Here is a 21,284-nt window from a genome sequence, read left to right on the forward strand (position 1 = left end):
ATTGCAAGAGTCATTCTCTAGCTCACAAGCCAAATGTGCTGAAAGGTTAATAAGCTGTTGATTATTTAATGGTTAAAAGTCAATTTTCCATAGAAATCATTTATACATAGAGAGTAAGCTCTTGAAGAGACGCTCAATTATGCATAATAATATCAGAGGTGAAATGAGATAACTACAAATCTTACAGGATCTTTTGAGGGTTAAAAGTTCAAACATTTGGACTAGCTTCTACCAAATTGTTGGCACTCCAATATAATTATTACCATGGTATTATTAGTATTTTTTGTAGGACTTCAGCATTGCAATATATTCTAAGTTTCCAAATCAAAATACAAGGGATAGCACTTGCACTAACTCCAAAGGTAGAAGAGAAAATAATTCCTCCGTCTTTTTCTGGCAAAAGTAATTTCAAGTGAGGGAGTGACCAGCCTGAGAAAGAAAAGAGAGGCAGGATGAGATGTTTGGAGAGACATGTTTCGTATGGGACTTCGGCGAGTGTCCCAGAAGATAAGCTACCACCCAGAGTGAACCCAAGGACAGTGGTTTAGGGAGTATGTATATATTACCCTTTGCTGAATCTATAGTTTCTGGACAACTAGCCAATTGACCTTCAATCTTCTACTGTTTTCATTGTTGTTGTTGTTGTTTTTTTTAATTTCCAAATTTGCAAGAAATCTCAGGTTGCCCCACTGATAGCATTGTTAAAAGACAGATTTAATTTCTTCTAGATTAATCTATAGATGCCATGGGGTTCTCTGGGTATAGTATTAAAAATTTTGAATTTCTTTCTATTTACTCATACACAAAAAAATTGCATACCTGCTGGTAAACAATATTTATGAAAAAAACAAACCAATGTTCTATATTTATACTTAAATCATTTAAAATGTTAATGATGATGAAACAAAAACTTAAAAATGAAATAAAACATTTAATTACCACTTCTTCATTGTCACTGTTCCTAGTGATTTATCAATTTCAAAACCAGAGCCAGCTTCCTAAACCAGTCCAGAAATGTTTAATTTTTTAAGAAAAACCACTTCTCTGAAATTACTAGCCAGACTAATTCAAATAAACACTGAAGTTTCCTTTAAAAAAGAAATTTCCTAACCATTTTCTAACACAAATGAGCCCAACAGTACAAAATAGAAAGAAAAATGTCAATGCCCAAGAGAGCTCTAAAAGCCTGTAATTCTCCAAAACACAATAGAAAAAACAGCAGCTTGAGTTAGTTCCTAGCATCCTCTATAAACATCTATTCAAGTCAATGTTATTTAAGATCTATTCACTGCTCATGATATATAAAGATTTTTTCTAGGGAACAAAATTGTGTTTTAATGAGACTATAAAAATAGTATAAGCATCCAAAATATCTTTATTAGTAATCTTTCTACCCATACTGTAAGTTTATTGACTCTCCTATTTATCATTAAAGTTCCGTGAGGGCAGGGAAGTGTCTATTTTGGCCTCCATCATAGACTTCAATCCAATTCCATACTGAACCCAAAACCTGGCACAGAGGAAACCCTGAAAACTATCTGTTGTGCATACGAGTGAACACTGTCAGCTTTGTTGGAAAAGGTCAGGTGCATAAAGCAGTAAAGATTTCCCCACAGGGAAATCAAATCTATTTAAGAATTCAGAATTAGACAGAATGTAACAGAATGTTCCACAATAGAGATAAAAATGGGTCACACTATTGTGAAAAGTAAAAATTCTGTTAATGAAATTTGTAAACATTTCAAACTAAGCGATTACTTGATGTGAAAATGATTTCACCACAGTTCCTAAGATTATGTCAATATTTTCTTGTGCCATATCAAAGTCCAAATCATCCTCTTCCACCCAAATGGCACATTAAAGACCAGAGCATGTCATTTGCAATTCATTTCAGGGGTGACCTAAATGTATCAATCAGAGTAAGCTCAATTACTATTTAAAAATTATATTTATTCAATGGAATGAGGAATCAATTAACAATAATCACATTGCCAATTAAATTTAGTATTTGCTGTTTTTTTGTGAGATGAGAAAATGATTAATATATTGTAAGCTAGATATCTTCTCTTTAGACAAATGAATAAATTAAGTTTTTTTTAATCAGAAATATATTTTGGGTTGCTCACCTGAAAGATTATGGTGCAACAGCTTCCTCTACAGGCTATCTTCATAAGAGCAATTTACCCTTAACATTTAGTTCTGAACTTTCTCAATGCCTCCCAGTGGGGCCTCCTCCTTTATTTTCTCTCATACTCAAGGTTGACTATTCTAGCAAAAAAATGCCCCCAAACCACTGTAAGACATGCTGATTATCTAGTTTCCTACTTCTCTCTCTTATCAATGTGAATTCTAACCAAAGCAGTACATATAGCCAATGAACTTGAGCAAACATACATAGCTTATTTAATTGAAACAATTTATAGAGAATTATCTGCAAAGCCTATTTGAACTACCTTCACATGAATACATATTCCCATAATATATGAAATTTTAAAAATAGTGAAATGAGAAATCTGAATGGAAGTCGACAAGTAAAATATTTCTCAAAATGTTCATCTGAGGTACCCTATATTATGTTTTGCATGTTATTCAAAAATCACAATAAAAACACCAACAAAAATGACCTCTCCAGTTATACATGGAGAGTTTATTAAACAAAGTTATCTCACATCCACTAAAAGGGGAAAAAACTTCCTATTAGAACTCATTTTGTAAAATAAAACTCAGTAAGTTTTGGGAAAAGGATAGAATATCCTAGTATTTCTAAAAGGAAATAATTTACCATACTTACTAAGTAATATTTTTATATTCAGAAACCTTTAGTACATATGATTATTAAATACATTTGACTATTTCCAGTGATAAAACAAATACACTATTCAAAAGGTTGTTATCATTTCAGTTACTAACAATCACAGTTTTTTTTATAAACTTTTCTTACATTAGTTAAAACCTACTGCTTTGTGACTACCAGATATTTTTCCTAGCTCCATGTTAGAACAACAGAAAACAATTATATTGACATCCCTAAAGAACAGCTTTTCTCTAAATGAGAGCAATTCCAATCTCAATTCTTTCATTTTGTGTTCCAATTGTCAGTTTTATGGAATACCATTAATGATTAATGAAAAATTTCTACCTTACTTGGACCTACTGAACCTGACAACATCCAGCCTTGTAAAACAATCAATAAACTGCAAAAAGTGTACTTAGATGTGAATGTTGTCAGACATAATAGGTTTGTTGCAAGTGACATTTTGCATTCCACTGATCATTAGTTTTAGTCATCCTATTACCTTAGCCAGGTTTTCAGGATAATACCAAATCTGAGTATGTGGGTTCTTTTCTACCTTCCATGTGATTTTGATGTTCTTGAATTGGTCCCTTATAACAAATTGCTATTTAGGAAAGTTATTGTCAGATATGTTTCAAAGACATAGAAATGAGCATTAGGTTCAACATCATTACCCATCAGTGAAATTCAATGGGATATCACATAAGTCTAGTTACACTGGCTATTATCAAAAAGACAAAAATTAAGGGCTGGCAAGGATAAGGAAAAAGGGAAATCTTGCACACTATTGCTGGGAACATATATTAATACATCAATGTGGGAAATAGTGTGCATTATTCTCAAAAAAAATAGCATTGTATGTTCCAGCAATCCCACTATCAGATATAACCAAAGGATATGAAATCAGTCTGTCGGATATCTGTACTGCAATGTTTACTGCTGCACTATTTAGAACAGACAAGAAATGGAAACAACCTAAGCATCAGATAATGAATGGATATGGAAAATGTGGTACAGACATTCAATGAAATACTATTTAGCCACAAAAAAAGATAAAATCTTTTTTTTAAAACGTTTATTTAATGAATATAGATTTCCAAACTACAGCTTATGGATTACAATGACTTCCCCCCCCATAACGTCCCTCCCACCCGCAACCCTCCCCTTTCCCACTCCCTCTCCCCTTCCATTCACATCAAGATTCATTTTCATTTCTCTTTATATACAGAAGATCAGTTTAGCATACATTAAGTATGATTAAGTAAAGATTAAGTAAAGATTTCAACAATTTGCTCCCACACAGAAACATAAAGTGAAAAATACTGTTTGAGTACTAGTTCTAGCATTAAATCTCAATGTACAGCACACTAAGGACAAAGATCCTATATGAGGAGTAAGTGCACAGTGACTCCTGTTGTTGACTTAACAAATTAACACTCTTGTTTATGGCATCAGTAATCACCCTAGGCTCTTGTCATGAGCTGCCAAGGCTATGGAAGCCCCCTGAGTTCACTGTCTCTGATAATTTTTAGATAAGGCCATGGTCAAAGTAGAAGTTCTTTCCTCCCTTCAGAGAAAGGTACCTCCTTCTTTGATGACCCGTTCTTTCCACTGGGATCTCACTCGTGGAGATCTTTCATTTAGTTTTTTTTTTTTTTTTTTTTTTTTCAGAGTGTCTTGGCTTTCCATGCCTGAAATACTCTCATGGGCTTTTCAGCCGGATCCACATGCCTTAAGGGCTGATTCTGAGGCCAGAGTGCTGTTTAGGACATCTGCCATTCTATGAGTCTGCTGTGTATCTCGCTTCCCATGTTGGATTGTTCTCTCCCTTTTTTATTCTATCAGCTAGTATTTGCAGACACTATTCTTGTTTATGTGATCCCTTTGGTTGTTAGTCCTATCATTATGATCAGTTGTGAACAGAAATTGATCACTGGGACTAGTGAGATGGCATTGGTACATGCCACCTTGATGGGATTGAATTGGAGTCCCCTGGTATGTTTCTAACTCTACCGTTTGAGGTAAGTCAGCTTGAGCATGTCCCGAATTGCACATCTCTTCCCTCTCTTATTCCCACTCTTATATTTAACAGCGATCACTTTTCAGTCAAGTTTCAGCACTTAAGATGAATTGTGTATTGATTACAGTATTCAACCAAAAGTATTAAGTAGAACAAATAAAAAAAATACTAAGAGGGATAACATATCATCAACAGTCAGGGTGAGGGCTGATCAAGTCACCGTTTCTCCTAGTGTTCATTTCACTTTAACAGGTTTCCTTTTTGGTGCTCAGTTAGTTGTCACCTATCAAGGAGAACAAGTGGTATTTGTCCCTTTGGGATTGGCTTATTTCACTCAGCATAATGTTTTCCAAATTCCTAACAGGGATCACTTTTCAGTTAAAATTTAAACACCTAAGAAAAATTGTGTGTTAATTACAGAGTTCAACCAACGGTACTAGAACAAAAAAAAATACTAAAATGGATAAAGTATTACATTGTACATCAACCGTCAGGACAAAAAAGATAAAATCTTATCATCTGCAAAAACACGGATGGAACTGAAGACCATTATGTTAAGTGAAATACTCTAAGCATAGACAGTACCATATGATCCTGAATGAATAATTGATTTCATAGAAATAGAAGAAGGGTGAGTAGGAGAGTAGGGGTAGGGAGGAGAAGGGAAAAGATGACAAGATGGTACTGTTAAGGTTAGGTTAGAGGGGTTCTGAGCTTCTGTTGCGCAGAAGGGTAACTACACAAAATGATAATGTGCATTTTTAAGTAAAAAAAATGGATTTTGACTATTTTCTCTGTGAAGAAATAAACATTTGGATAGATGTTTCCCTAATTTGAACAACATGTAATTTGTAGATATCTTGAAGCATAATACCCTATAAATAGGTGCAGTTTAAATTACAAGTTAACAATAATTTTAAGAGGAATCCCATTGCCTCTCAGTTGACTTTTCTCACCTCAGAGGTACATTTTTGATTGTGCTCCTAAAGAGTACATAGTACAATAGCTTCCTCCAAAGGCAATTTTCATTATTAAATCTAACACATTCTAAATAGGAGCTTTTATAAAAGGAAAAAAAAAAAGCAAACCCTCCCAGCCTCTATCAACCACCTTTAAACATAAGACAAAAATTTCCACAAGGACACGGGTCTGTTCAGTCATCCACAGAACAGTAACTGCTGCAGAGAGATAGGACATCTTTGGGCTTAAACCCACGTCAGCAGTTACCATCATATCACCTTGTGGGATCGTCCTGTGAAGCCCATGTCAGAATGGTGGGGCAATGGCGTTCTTCAACAAGCAGCAGCAGAGACAGTTTTGGTGAACATGCCCATGCTTCTCCAATCAGCTTGAAGGGTACGTAGCCCACCTAGTCTTCCAGGTGGTCTTATGGGTCTGGGCCACACCTGTTTACCTAGTTGACAATTACAAAGCCCCTCAACAGGAAGCAGGGGTTGGGCAAATGTGCCCGAGGCCCCTGATGCCTGCCAGCGCTCAGGTCATATGTGGGTCTCAGTGTGCTAAGTCCTCAACCAGGGTTTTTCCCAGGGAGCATGGTGTGCCATGCCCTCTTGACCTCCTGCATAGACTAGACAGGCAGTCTTCCAGCCAGGCACAGGATCACCTACATCACCTGAGATGACTTTCCCAATATTTTAAGCTAGGAGGATAAATCAGTAGTTATCCCACTTAGAGACTATGCCACTTATCCACTTCTCATATATTCTCAGAATATATAATCAAAGGTGCTGGGAAGTTTCCTGGACTTATTTGTGTAAATGAAGCAGGGGAAAACATAATTCAATATGCCCATTCTTCGATGTAATAAGTATGTTCAATAAGCAGGTATCACCATCGGTGTAGAACTCACCTCTGCCTGCAGTAACTACCTCTTCCTGAGTAGACTCAAACTCTGTTTTCTCATGATTTGTTGGTTCACTCTCAAATATCAAAAAGTCTCTCTCTTCCTCTCAAATGCCAAAAAAAAAAAACCACTTCATTTCAGTCATGAGAATGTTTGACTGTATTTAATAGCCAACAATATGGAAATTCATTGGAACTTGAAGCCATTCCCTGCTCAGGCCTCTTCCTGTCTTGTGGCATGTGTTAGGAAGAAAGTATGGACACTGACCTCTCTCCTCTGCCTGCTGTCATCTCCTCCCATCCATCCTCTCCAGTCTGCTTCTGGCTCTCGAAGGCTAACACGAGGAAGGAAGAAGCTAGCAGGACAGGCAGCAACAGAGAAAACCAATTCAGTAGGCAACATAGTGTATTCAGCGTCATTCCCTGTGGTGACGTATGTTCAAAGCAGACATTTTTGCTGGTGGGTTCTTTAATGCTCTCTCTTCCATCATCCCTGGAAATCTTTTGCACATAGCAGCACTTTCAGAGACCACCTTGGGACCTTAAGACTCAATTTTCAAATCATCCACCTCCATGCAGAGGTGTCCCCTCTGTTGGTAGTTTGCTCTCCAAATAGCCCTTAGGGTTGGGGGCGGGGGCAGTAAAGACAGCTCTAGGCCAACCAGTTTGTTGTCCTGCTCAGTCTACATCAGTCTGCAGGCCACACTACTGATTCTCACCCATGGCCCTCTCCTTCACTTCACAGGCTGCTAAGTCATTCCCTATCCTTTTAGGTTTCTCTGACTTCAAACACCTGTCCATTGTACCCTATACTCTAAAGATTATCTACCAAGATGGCTGAGAGATTTCCTTGAAGCCCCTCTCACTATGTTTGAAGAGAGGGGAACACTCCTCACTTTTCCCCCAGACTCATCCTACAGACAACTTTCTCCAAGTAATACTTTGGATAATTCCCATCTCTTACTGCAGAATTCCTCATATCTCCCATACAGCCTGCACTTGAGTCACAGGCACCCATTATCAGGCACCCCCTGGAAATCCTGTATTAGAGGGGCTGGCCCCTCACTTTGGATTGGAGAACATCCCTGCTTATCATTTGGGGAGGGAGGCAATTCTTTTTGACTTGCAGGCTTTATGTGAAACATTCACACACACACACACACACAAACACAAATAGAAGGAAAGGAAAGAAAAAAGGTAGAAAAGAAGGTGGGAGGAAAGGAGGCAGAGCCCCACGTTAGCACTGAGCCACACACACACATTCTGACTCACTGGCTGCTAGATCCCCAACTTACCCACTTTCAGTATCAATTCACTCTTTATTTTTCCTTCTACCCATTGAAACATAATAGCAGGTCATAAAATGGTGGTTCATTATGAGAAAAAGCTAAAAAAAAATGCACCCCAGAAGTGAAATTGCATATAGATTGAGAAAATGCTACTTTCCCCATAGATTACATGGAAACTCACTTTTTACATGTATATTGAATATGCTATTCATTCAAAAGGAAGTGACACAATTTTTCTATTTCTGGTTCCTAGGCCGAGACTATGAAAAGGATAAAGTCTGCAAGGAACTTGCCACTCTGGGAAAGGACGACTTCAGAACTCTGTAAGTGTGCAGCACACATGCACGCTGCTGGTCACTGGACCCTGAACGAAATTGAACGTGAGCACTTCTGTCCAACTTGGAGGAGCAAACTGACTAAGATTTAGAGGATCATTGTCCCAGGGTCAACAAGGGTAGAGATGTCAGGCAAATGGGGAACATCCAGAGGTTCTAGTTCAACGATGGTTACTACAGTCTGAGGATCTATTGCCAACGTTTTCAAATGAGCTAAAAAAGAATGGGTGTGTGGGGAGCAACTCGGACTAGACTAAGTTACTGGAATTAAGACTTATTCTATGCATCTGCTCTCCCACAATATGGCGCTGAGAAGGGAGAAACAGCTTCTACGCAGCTCCCTCCAGTTCAACCAATAAACTGTAGGACCTGCTCCTGATTGGAGGAGAGCAGCGTACTCGGCGTGTGGGTAGCAGAGTTGGGATTGGTGGAAGAGGACTATAAAGGAGGAGAGAGACAACATGCACCAGGAACATTTAAGGGGAACATCTATCTGAAGGAACACCTGTGCAGCCCCCGAGCGAGCCGGCGGTGTGCTGCTCCCCCGAGGAAGTGGGGAAGCTGGCAGGGGGAACCGCCCTTCCACGGAGGTGGAAGGGACGGTAGCCAACCCGGGAAGAACCAGCAGCAAACCCGGGGAGGGCCGAGCAGACGAAAGAACAACGCAGGGTCCTGTGTCGTTCCTCCACGAAGACAGGGAGCGACATGGGTGAACACAATTATCTAAAGTAAACCAAAATGCAATTTTACTGCCAAAGACTCTGGCAAATGAAGGCATTGAAGGCCCAGATTCACTGCGGGAGGCTTGAGAAAGACAATACCAGGCTGGGATGATGGAACTATTAAGTCCAATTTCTACTGCTTTCTGAGTTAAATTTGCTTAGGATAAAAACTTTTTTAAAATTAAACCTCATAAATTTCTCATTAGCCAAATAAAAAAAGCAAATGTATGAAGTAGCCCACTTAAATATTGAACAGAGGTCATATTTATTTATTTGAAAGTCGGTAGTACGGAATGGGAGAGAGAGATCTTTCAGCTTCTGGTTCATTTCCCAGTTGGCTGCAATGGGCAAAGCTGGGCCAGGCCAAAGCCTGGAGCTTCATCCAGATCTCTCACATGGGTGGCAGGGGCCCAAGCATTTGGAATATCCTCCGCTGCTTTCCCAGGCCATTAGTAGGGAGCTAGATTAGAAGTGGAGCAACCAGGACACGAAATGAAGCCCATATGGGTTGCTGGCATTGCAGGCAGTGTCTTTACCCACTGTGCCAAAACATCGGTCCCAACAGACTTCATATTTTAATATGTGCCAAAATGTATTGAAAGACATCAGTTCTAACTAATACATTGCCTTATTCTTCCCCCTAGATCACTAGTACTGTACAGCAGGAAGTTTCCCTCTGGAACATTCGACCAGGTCATGAAGCTGGTGAAGGAAGTTGTCTCCTTGACTGAAGACTGCTGTGCCGAAGATGCTGACCCTGGCTGCTATGACAACAGAGTATGTCAACATGGCTGGTCAACTCCATAGCAGCCCAGAAGGCAGTCACAACAGGCCATGCTGTATCTTGGAGGAATCTTAGACAGCAACTCCACCTAACTTCCAGTTTGGGGAAAATACATAGCTTGTTATCTTTAGAGTCAAATTAATTCTCACCGAACAACTATTTTCCCTATTATATGTTCAAATGAGAAAACTGGGCAGTAAAGTAGCTTAGTGATTACTGAGCATACTTTGCTTGTAAGCAGTGGGCATAGGATTTAAGTCCTATTTTATTGGTATAAATGTGAGACTCAAAAATACCAACTTTTGAACCTCATGAAATAACTCTAATGCTTGCTGGGGGCTGGCATAAACCGCCTCTTGCATTGCAGACACCTCATACTGGAGTGCTAGTTTGAGTCTCTGGGGCTAAGCTTCTGATTCAGGTTCCTACTAATTGCCTGAGAAGGAACTGGAAGATAGTTCAACAAGCCTGGACCCCTACCACTCGTGGGAGACCAAGATGGAGCTCCTAGCTTGTAACTTTGGCCTGGTCCAGTCCACAGTGTTCAGGCATTTGGGGAGTAAATCCCTCTCTCTGTCACTTTGCCTTTCAAACAAATAATTTTTTTTTTCAAAACAGATATAACCCTAATATGTTCTGTATCATTTAAAAGCTTGTCCATACCTTTATCATCATTCCAGGATGGTTATCAAATGCCCTAGAATAATTTTCTGCTGGCCTCAAATTATTTACAGGTTGAAAAATGACCATGCGGCCGGCGCCGTGGCTCACTAGGCTAATACTCTGCTTTGCAGCGCCAGCACAGCGGGTTCTAGTCCTGGTCGGGGCGCCAGATTCTGTCCCGGTTGCCCCTCTTCCAGGCCAGCTCTCTGCTGTGGCCAGGGAGTGCAGTGGAGGATGGCCCAAGTACTTGGGCCCTGCACCCCATGGGAGACCAGGATAAGTACCTGGCTCCTGCCATTGGATCAGCGCGGTGCACCGGCTGCAGCTCGCCAGCCGTGGCGGCCATTGGAGGGTGAACCAATGGAAAAGGAAGACCTTTCTCTCTCTCTCTCTCACCGTTCACTCTGTCTGTCAAAAAATTTTAAAAAAAAAGTGACCATGCATACAAACAGTAGGTTCTGAATTTTCTCCCCTGCAATGCTTATGCAGAAATTAAATGCTGAGATGACAGCTTTCAAAATATGCACAGTAACTAAAAAAGGTAAAAAGTGGGCAGCTTCATCAATTCATTAATGCAGTCATATCTGATGCTAATGATATCTTGATACTTTTTGATAAAGTTCTCTACAGACAAATTGGACACACTACTCATGCCTGCAACAGCACACAGAAATAATGCTCCAAAGATCTACTTAGGATATAGTCTGTACAATGAGTATTCTTTTTATTTGAACGATTTAGTTGTTTATGTGAAAGGAAGAGTCAGAAAGAGAGAGAGAGAGAATCTTCCATCAGCTGGTTCACTCCCCAAATGACAATGGTCAGGGCAGGCACAGGCTGAAGCCAGGAGCCAGGAACTCTACCTAGGTCTCCCATGTAGGTGCAGGGGCCCAAGCACTTGAGCCATTTCCTGCTCCATTTCCAAGCACATTATCAGGGAGCTGGATTGGAAGGGAAGCAGCCAGGTTTCAAACTGGCACTCACTCAGAGGGAATGCAAGCTTTGCACGCAATTGGCTTAACCACTGCACCACAGTGCTAGCCCCACAATGAGTTTTCTTATTCGAAACTGACTTATCTGGCCATTCTCTGTTTTCAAAGAATTATTTATGCAGTTTCTGCCTTCACTAAGTCCATAAACACCTGTCATTTGCATCTGACCTTCTACATTATCTTTAACTAAACAAATGTCAAATTACCAACCTTGGTCATGTTTTATTTCTATCTTACTTTACATATTTGCTATCATATCCTTGACCAGAGAGAAAACATCTGGACATTCCTGAAGCTTCAGAGAGCAGGGATGGCATTGACATTTTTTGTACTACATTCTTCTTTCTCTGGCTTATTCAAAGCATTTTAAAACATTTTATTTCAGAATATTTTTATACTAACAAAAATTGTGATGTAGTAATACAAAGAATCGCCATAGACTCCATGCCCTGCTTCTCATATTAACACCTCTTATTAGTATATTTGTTACAATTAATGTATCGTATCCAGCTTTCCCTCATTTTTTTAATCCAAACTTTGATTTCTCCCACTTCCTCCCAAGCTCTGGTAATCCACATTCTGTGTTCAGACTGAGGTTTGCTTGCTTGTTAGCAGGAGCTAAAAACAAACAAGGGAGAACATTCAGTATTTGTCTTTCTGTGTCTGGCTTATTTCGCTAGACATGATGTCCTCCGGTTCCAGCCATTTTGCTGCAAATAACAGGATTCTATTCTTATTTATAAACAACCTCACTACTATGAATATATATCCAAAAGATATGAATCATTGTATCAGAGATACCATCCCTCCATGGTTATTTGCAGTACTGTTCACAATATCAACATATGGAATCAACCAAGGTGCCCATCATCAAATGAATAAACAAAATGTGGTATGAACAGAATAGTATTCAAAGCATATTTTCACAATATGCTGACACCTTTCTTTTTCAACACTTTCAAAAAGTACTGACACTTTTTCCTTTTCTTTCTCTTTTTCTTTTGAAGAGAAGTAATTTGAAATAGGAAAAGCAGAAAGTTTGCCAGGGAGAAAAGTAGAAAGAAAACAGAGACTGGTAGAAAAACAGAGATAAGGAAAACAAAGAATCAAATACTTAAGTACTGAGAAGCTAATAGTTGGTAGATGGGCTAATGATGAGTGTTGGCTTACACAACTACTTCATCACTTTGGTTTGCTTCATTCACAGGGAAGGATCTATAGAAGCTTTTCCTTAAAAATGATTAATTTATAAAACAAGCATAAGGAGTCAAACTACTTTTTCCTCTATAAACCTCACAGGAACTTTTTCCATGACAGCTATTTTTCATCTTTATTGTTTCGCTATGAAAACTGTTCCTATACTTTTATATCAAATATCACATTGTTTCCCAAAAAAAGAACAGTTTTTGGCTGGTTGCTCTGGTGGTGCTTGGTCCGCACACACACACACACACACACACACACACTTTTATAAATAAAATCCTACTCTTGCCTATAATTACTTAGCTTGTCATGTTGACAAAGCATCTCAAGGACTCCTTGGCATGCAAAGTTGCATACAAATGGGAATTTTAGAGTTTTAGACCAAGATGTTACACTGAAGTTATATGGAACTTCCTTTAACTCCTTCCAGACCTCCGCACTGTCTGCCACGTCCTGTGAAAGTGACTCTCCGTTCCCAGTGCATCCAGGAACCGCTGAGTGCTGCACCAAAGAGGGCCTGGAGCGGAAACTTTGTATGGCGGCCCTGAAACACCCACCACAAGAATTTCCTACCTACGTGGAGCCAGCTAATGATGAAATCTGTGAAGCATTCCGTCAAGATCCAATGGAATTTGCTGACAAGTAAGCTGTTTCCATCATGAGTAGAACTTTAAGGCATAAGAAATCAGAAATGAATCTTATCTAACCCCCCAACACACACACCTCTCTCACAGTAACCAGACAACTTCCCATAAAGAGAACTTGACTCTCACCCAAGGAGCCCTTCCCCTCCTCAGTGCAATTGCTGTGACTGCTTTTCTGACTCACAGAGCAACTCCACTATCCCAACTTCCACCCACCAGCCCTAGTTCTACTATCTGAAGCAGAATCACTTGGGTCCCCTGGCCACATGACACACATTCAAACACGGATCAGTACCTATTGATTCCTCTCATACTAGAGATTCTTGCATACTCCGTATAATAGAAGCAACTTTATTGTTGTACATAGTTCAAATTCTTAATTTCCAAAAAAGTACAAGAAATGAGTTTTTTCTTCAATTCTCCATGCCACCAGAAACAGTTGTGAGCATGACATATGTACTATAAAACTGAATGTGTAATTTTGAGCTTATTGTTAAACATACAGGAGAAACCACATTATAGTCTGATAATGTTCATCTTAGAAGGCCATAAAAATGAAAAAAGAGAAAAATCAAATAGTTATTATATAAAATTATATATGTAAACTGAATTTGTTATTCAAATTGGTCACATTTTGTATAGAATTGGTTGGCTTACCCATTCCTGTGAATTTTCAAAAATGACTTTTCCTAAGATTTCAGTCTTTCAGATAGAAAAATACTTGTTTCTGAAATTTAAAATGGCTTCTTTCAACAAATATATAAACCTTTTCAAAGCAATTATCTAGACTAACAACTGATACAAGTAACAGATGGTAAATCCAGGGGCCGGCACTGTGGATCAGCAGATTAAGCCAGTGCCAGAAGTGCTACATCCCATCTGGTTGCCAGTTCAAGTTCTGGCTGCTCCTCTTCTGATCCAGTTCCCTGCTTATGCACCTGGGAAAGCAGCAGAAAATGGACCACATGCTTGGGCCCCTGCACCCATGTGAGAGACCTGGAAGAAGTTCCTGGCTCCTGGCTTTCGGCCTTAGCTGGATCTGGCCATTATGGCAATCTGGGGAGTAAACCATCGGATCAAAGTTACCTCTCTCTCTCTCTCTCTCTCTCTCTCTCTCTCTCTTTCTCTCTCTCTTTCTCTCTCTCTTTCTCTCTCTCTTTCTCTCTCTCTTTCTCTCACTCTCTCATTCTCTCTCTCTCTCTCATTCTCTCTCTCATTCTCTCTCTCATTCTCTCTCTCATTCTCTCATTCTCTCTCTCATTCTCTCTCTCATTCTCTCTTTCTCTCTCTCTCTCTCTGTCCTCTAATTCTGCTTTTCAAATAATAAATAAATCTTTTAAAAAAAGGGTAAATACATTCACGAAAACTAGTTTAATCAGCGGTTTAATTCATTAACAGCTACCATGGACAAGGCACCTAGCTGAACACTGTACAAATAAAGGGACAAATGGCCTCTCAAGATGACCACGAGGGAATTCAGAAAAGAATCTTAAATGAATACATTGACTACAAGTTTTAAGTATAAGTCTGTTTCTAAATCCAGAACATGCATCCGGCCTTCATCAAAATACTTGTGAAAAAAATCCAGTTTTACTTTCCCCAAATTTTTTGACCAGTCCTGTTTTCCTTCCCCGCCTGCTCCCCTCTCCCCAGATTTCTGTATGAATATTCCAGTAATTATGGACAAGCTCCTCTGCCAATCCTAGTCAGTTACACCAAAAGCTATCTCTCCATGGTCGGGACCTGCTGCACCTCTGCCAGCCCAACCGTATGCTTTCTGAAAGAGGTAGGCTCCATTTTGCTTATGTTATCATTATTGTGCTGCATTCTTTTTCCTTGGTAATAACATTCCTTTTCATCATTGGGAGACGCTGAGGTTCTACAAGAAGTAAATATCTCTAACACACATCTTCACATTTTGTTACTTGGAAAATAAACATACCATCTCTGGAAAAGAAATTTTGATAGTTTTTGGTCAGTGTTCAGTTTTACATTAATTGATGATATAAAATTAATGTTCTGTTTTTGCCATATATTCACACTACCTTCAATGGATCTTGACCACCTAATGAGATTCTCTCTCTCACGTTTTAGAGACTCCAGATTAAACATTTATCACTTCTCACCACTTTGTCAAATAGAGTCTGTTCACAATATGCCGCTTATGGGAAGGAGAAATCAAGACGCAGGTATGGATTAGGCACCATGATCTAATTTAAAAGTTTGGTTCTGCACCATCTATCCCTAATATTAAGCTTCTCTAAAAATATGTTTATAATAGAAGATAGAAAACACAGTCTTATGTTCCAATGATCTTCAGAGATATGACACCATTCTTTTCTCTGCACAGCGAATAAGCAATAAAGAACAAAGCTAGCTGGTAAAAGACACAAAATGAAGGAACCTAAGTAAAATAAGCCAATTGCAAAAGAACCAATATTCTATAATTCCACTTATGTAAAATATTTAAATTAATCAAAATTATGGAAACAAATTAGAAAGGTAGTTGCCAAGGGTTGGGTACGGGTAGGAGAACCAGCATTTAATGGTTATAGAGTTTCCATTTTGTAAGATGAAAAATTTGCAGAGATCCATTGTACAACAATGTGAATATAATTAACACTACTGAACTGTATGTCTTATAAACAATTATGATAATAAATACTGTGTTTTCAAAATTTTTAAAAATAGTAATTATGTCCCAGTGTATTGATACAGAAATAGCATTAGAAGATATTCCTGATATGTGAAAATGAAAATAGTATACAATAATCCTTTTCACATATGTAAGCCTTATAAATTATTTAATGATTATTTAAGTCTATGGTGTAGGGCGATCAATGTTATTACTTCTTTTATTTTAGCTATAGTTACTAGGTGAAATTATAAAACTTTTTTTAAAGAGTCCACAAAATGCCACAAAAATGTAACATTAGCCTTGGGAATAGAGTCACTAGTACTTTCTTTATTGCTTTTATAAACCTAACATTGTGGCCGGCGCCGCGGCTCACTAGGCTAATCCTCTGCCTTGCGGCGCCAGCACACCGGGTTCTAGTCCCTGTCGGGGTGCCAGATTCTGTCCCGGTTGCCCCTCTTCCAGGCCAGCTCTCTGCTGTGGCCAGGGAGTACAGTGGAGGATGGCCCAAGTGCTTGGGCCCTGCACCCCATGGGGGACCAGGAGAAGCACCTGGCTCCTGCCATCGGATCAGCGCGGTGTGCTGGCCACAGTGGCCGTTGGAGGGTGAACCAACGGCAACGTAAGACCTTTCTCTCTGTCTCTCTCTCTCACTGTCCACTCTGCCTGTCAAAAATAAATAAATAAATAAATAAATAAATAAATAAACCTAACATTGTAAGGCATGCTTCAACTAGGTAGATTTGGCCAAAGAGCAGAGTCATTGGAGGTGGCTTAATTTTGAGTCTGTGGCTTTGATACATAGGATCTGCCACATGCCAAATGTACTCTGTGCAACTGGTGAGGGGAAAAGTTAAAACTATGATGTAATCCTGCAGATAGTGTGTTCATAATGAGGCCAGGAAAACTGCGAATGTCAGTAAGCTAACAAATTCACTTTTACATGTCTAGCCATCTCATAAAACTAGCTCAGAAAGCACCTACTGCTGCTCTAAAGGAAGTTTTGCCGCTAGCTGAAGATATCACTAATATTCTTTCCAAATGCTGTGAGTCTACCTCAGAGGACTGCATGGCCAAGGAGGTAAGAATCCTTATCACTACTGTCATCATCAGTGACGAGTACTGATTGCCAGGGGCTCTTCTACACTGCTGTTCATGTGTATTATCTTAATGGATCCTCTATCAAAAATACTCATATATGCTTAACTATATGTACTCTATGAAAAAGACTAGTATATGCTTAACTATTACAGATAAGGAAACGAAAGTGTAGTAAGGGTGAGTCATTTGAGACCACCCAACTAGTGTCAGAGGCCACGGGCAATAACAAGATTATCTCACACCCAAGCCCCTACTCTACTGCATTTTGTGCAGTAAATATTTTTTGTGGTATCAGGCTATAAAGTTTATTACTTCTTTTATCTGTAGCTACTAAGTGAGTTTAAAAAATGTTTTTTTGAATGACTCAAGAGGGGCTGGCATCGTGGCTCACTTGGTTAATCCTCTGCCTGCGGCACCGGCCTCCCACATGGGCACCGGGTTCTAGTCCCGGTTGCTCCTCTTCCAGTCCAGCTTTCTACTGTGGCCCGAGAAGGCAGTGGAGGATGGCCCAAGTGCTTGGGCCCTGCACCCGCATGGGAGACCAGGAGGAAGCACCTGGCTCCTGGCTTTGGATGGGTGCAGCACCGGCCGTGACAGCCATTTGAGGAGTGAACCAATGGAAGGAAGACCTTTCTCTCTGTCTCTCTCTCTCACTGTCTAACTCTGTTAAATAAATAAATAAAAAGAAAAAGAAAAGACTCAAGAGCCAAGAAACATAACCTTGGCTTATGAATAAAGAGATATTTGATTGTAATAAAAATTAGATATTTAAGTTGAATAGAATTTAAAATTCAGTTCTTTAGTCACATGAGGCATATTTCAAATGTACAATAGTACTGGACAGTTCAGACAGCAAGCATTTTCATTATCACATCAAGTTCTATCACACCATGCTACAAACTAATTAGAGGCCACTAATGTTCCTATAATTTGTTTTATAATTTGACAACCATTTCAAGGTTTTTCATCTTTTTCAATTTGTGTAATCCTTGCAAGTAGATGCAAATTGGAATGGTTGCTTTAGAGGAAGGTCAGTCTCCAAGGAAAGTCTTGTCGATGTCTTTATTAATTGTGTTGCCTGATCTTTTTCCATTAAAAATACTTGTCTCTTAATAAATATTTCTCTATAATGATGTTTACTGGCTAAATAGGATTCTACTATATATATCTGACATATAGATCTACAAAATATACCATATTTTTATTTGACCAATTCTCTAATTATTATATTTGGGTTGTGTTGGTTTTTCAATATTTTAAGCCACACTGCAGTTAAGAGTCTTATCTTATAGTTAAGAATTCCCTTTATCTATAATTGTTTTCTGGGTATAACTTCTTAGAAATGAAATTTTATATTTTTAAGGCTTTTAGTACATACTCATGAATTACCTTCACAAATAATAAATCAGTTTTCTTTCTGCAGGTATTCACATTAACTTATATGAACATGATGCCAGAGCTTGTCAATCTGTGCATGTCTTATTTTTAATTAGCTCAAGCAGAAAACTAACAATTCCCAAATTTCCCCAACTTTATATAGCTTCCTGAGCACACAGTAAAAATATGCGACAGCCTATCCACAAAGAATCCCAAGTTTGAAGAATGTTGTCAAGAAAAAACACCCATGGACATTTTTGTGTGCACTTACTTCATGCCAGCTGCCCAGCCTCCTGAACCAGCAAATGTCGAGTTGCCCACAAGTAAAGATGTGTGTGATTCAAAAAACATCAACGTCATGGATCAGTAAGTAGAAGTGACATGAAAGGTGTTTCCACTTTAAGTTCACTTGGACAAAAAGGAATCACAGTGTGGCCCAGATTGAGGGAAGGTAAGCTGTCACTCAGTTCAATGTAGCCAAATATTTGTATGCTGCTCAAGGATTTCAGCATTTGTTATTTGATTGTAAGTAGCTTAAATTCCAAAAACCCGATCTGTTGTAAAGAACAGCTAACTTTAATAGGAAGTTTTGGATGTGCAGGAAAAAAAAGCTTTGGGTTTCTAACTGTGGCTCTTCTCACTACTGGACATGGCCTAAAGAAGACTTGAACTTTCTGAACCTAAGTCTCCTCTTAATTAATGTGAGAATTATCCTTGCCTTACATAGCACACATGTTGCTAATGAAAAATGCATCTAGAAACACAGGTGGAAGTCAATGTCTATTTTTATGCAAAATGCTATGTACATATAAAATACATAATGGCACCAGAAATGTTTGTCATACCATTAATGAGTCTACTCTATAACTTCTAGATCAGAGTTTTAAATCAAAAACTTTAGTAAATCAATCTTTGTAATAGCACACGAACAAAGCACAGCCAAATATATAATAATTCAATTTGTTTTTACAGTATTGGTATTCACTACTATTGGATTGTAAAAGAATTAATAGGAAGAAACAGTAAACCTTTATCTTTTTTCCACCCATTTGAAAAAGGTCCTAAAGGAAATACACCCTGTGTTGCATACACTATGAGTATGCAGCATGAAATATCAATCAGCAATGTCAGACAGCAGAATTTAGATAGGACTGGAAATCTACCTTTCTAAAATGCTCATTGTTTTTATAAGTATTTAGACAGCAGTGAGGTAAAATATAACAAAAGAATATACATTAAACCATTTTCATAGAAAAGCCATATCACCTACTTACTAGATGTTTCATATAGAGTCACTTGTATTACATTTACATAAACAGTTTCAAATGCATTTAAAATATTATATTTTAAATATAGACATCTAACTATTGTCATAATAACTTCAAAGTATTAACATAATTTATTGAAAATAATAAATACCCAATATTTGGAACTACTGCACAATCCAGTACTTGGAATCAGTTTTGGAAAAATCTTTAAGATGCAGAAACCAGGTGCTCTGCCTTTATGATAGCTACCTCGCATGTCACACGTACCTATTTACACTTTACAGTGTATTATCTTCTACTCTCTCTCCTGCCAGGTATACTTTTGAACTAAGTAGAAAGACTCACATTCCTGAAGTGTTCCTCAGTAAAGTCCTTGAGCCAACCCTGAAAAGCCTCAGTGAATGCTGCCACTCTGCTGACTCCACTGCCTGTTTAAATGCAAAGGTATCAATTGAAGGATTTCCTTTATCCACCAAGTGGGTCAAGGATTGCAAATCACAGCTCAGGAATCAAACCTATCCCATTGTCTATTCATATATGACCTCCAAGCTAAGAATGGAAACATAGTTTTACATTTCTAAATCATTCATGTAAAAAAAATCAAAAAAGATTAATATATCACACATGAAAATCAAATTTCAATATTCATAATAGTTTCACTGGAACACAGTCGATCAAACATCATTGTTTATACACTGTGTGTCCCTGACTTAAAAAAAAAAAAAAACTGAGTAGTTACCATAGTGACTACAAAAAACCTGCACAGCCTGAACTATTTACTACCTGGCTTTATGCAAATAAAAAGTTTGCCAATCTCTAATTTATATAATAAATATCTACACCAATGCCATGTAAAGAATTCTGATTTGATGGTCTCATGAGTCAGTGTTTCAAGATAAATAATTCTGTTATTTTATTATTGTTTCCTCTTAGGGTCCTGTACTGAAAAAGGAAGTATCTTCATTCATTGACAAGGGACAAGAATTATGTGCAGGTTATTCAGAAAATACATTCACTGAGTACAAGAAAAAGTAAGGGATATGTTTTGACTATCTTCTAAATATATCAATAATATTTGGCTACTATGGTGATCTGAAAGTACAGTTGAAAATTTAAGATATTCTACATGAAGAATAAAAAATAAGGTGCAATTAAGAGTTTTTAAAAGCAGTCAAAATCTAGTATCTGTGCAAGAAAAAATCCACAAAATCTAGCATCTGTGTAAAAAAAGTCCAGTGTATCAGTGTATCAGATGAGTGGCCAATTAGAACATAGCCACAGAAACATAAATACAATGTATATGTGCAAGGACTTGGTTCAAAACAGCAAAATTAGGACAAATTGCCAACATTCCTGTCCCAAAGTTATTTGAAAAATTGCTGTATATGAACTGAAGAACTATTAGACTACTAAAATTTGCCTACCTTCATGGCATGTTGCTCAACATGGAAACAAACTTTCAATACAGGTAATGTCAGCACACCCCATCATGAACTTCCCAAAAACTGGAGCCAATGCTAATTATTAATAATGTGATACAATAGTCATATTTATCAATTAAGAATAAGAAAAATCACTTCTCTATAAATAAGCA

The 21,284-nt window shown here is 38.3% G+C and overlaps 1 protein-coding gene and 1 long non-coding RNA gene across 31 annotated transcripts in view; one reads left to right on the plus strand and one right to left on the minus strand.

The window, feature by feature from the left end:
* Positions 1–21,284, minus strand: part of LOC103350779 (uncharacterized) — a 123,814-nt gene that overhangs the window by 83,224 nt on the left and 19,306 nt on the right. For 5 of the 30 annotated variants that reach the window (XR_016212111.1, XR_016212116.1, XR_016212091.1 and 2 more), the window contains one exon: positions 264–429. The exons of 13 other annotated variants lie outside the window; for them this stretch is intronic. This is a non-coding gene — a long non-coding RNA (uncharacterized LOC103350779). Of the gene's footprint in view, positions 1–263; positions 430–6,945; positions 7,034–12,062; positions 12,081–15,101; positions 15,257–21,177; positions 21,196–21,284 lie in introns of those variants that run through there. 12 more of the 30 variants (XR_016212112.1, XR_016212118.1, XR_016212092.1 and 9 more) reach the window with 7 other exon arrangements.
* Positions 1–21,284, plus strand: part of GC (GC vitamin D binding protein) — a 47,631-nt gene that overhangs the window by 10,054 nt on the left and 16,293 nt on the right. The window contains 9 exon segments of the mRNA NM_001082204.1: positions 8,220–8,289; positions 9,668–9,800; positions 13,096–13,307; positions 14,963–15,095; positions 15,404–15,498; positions 16,896–17,025; positions 18,586–18,788; positions 20,005–20,134; positions 20,624–20,721. Coding sequence (NP_001075673.1) covers positions 8,220–8,289; positions 9,668–9,800; positions 13,096–13,307; positions 14,963–15,095; positions 15,404–15,498; positions 16,896–17,025; positions 18,586–18,788; positions 20,005–20,134; positions 20,624–20,721 — 1,204 coding nt within the window.

This window comes from Oryctolagus cuniculus, chromosome 8 (assembly GCF_051225735.1).
Source record: "Oryctolagus cuniculus isolate XC-2025 breed Fujian yellow rabbit chromosome 8, ASM5122573v1, whole genome shotgun sequence".
NCBI lineage: Eukaryota > Metazoa > Chordata > Mammalia > Lagomorpha > Leporidae > Oryctolagus > Oryctolagus cuniculus.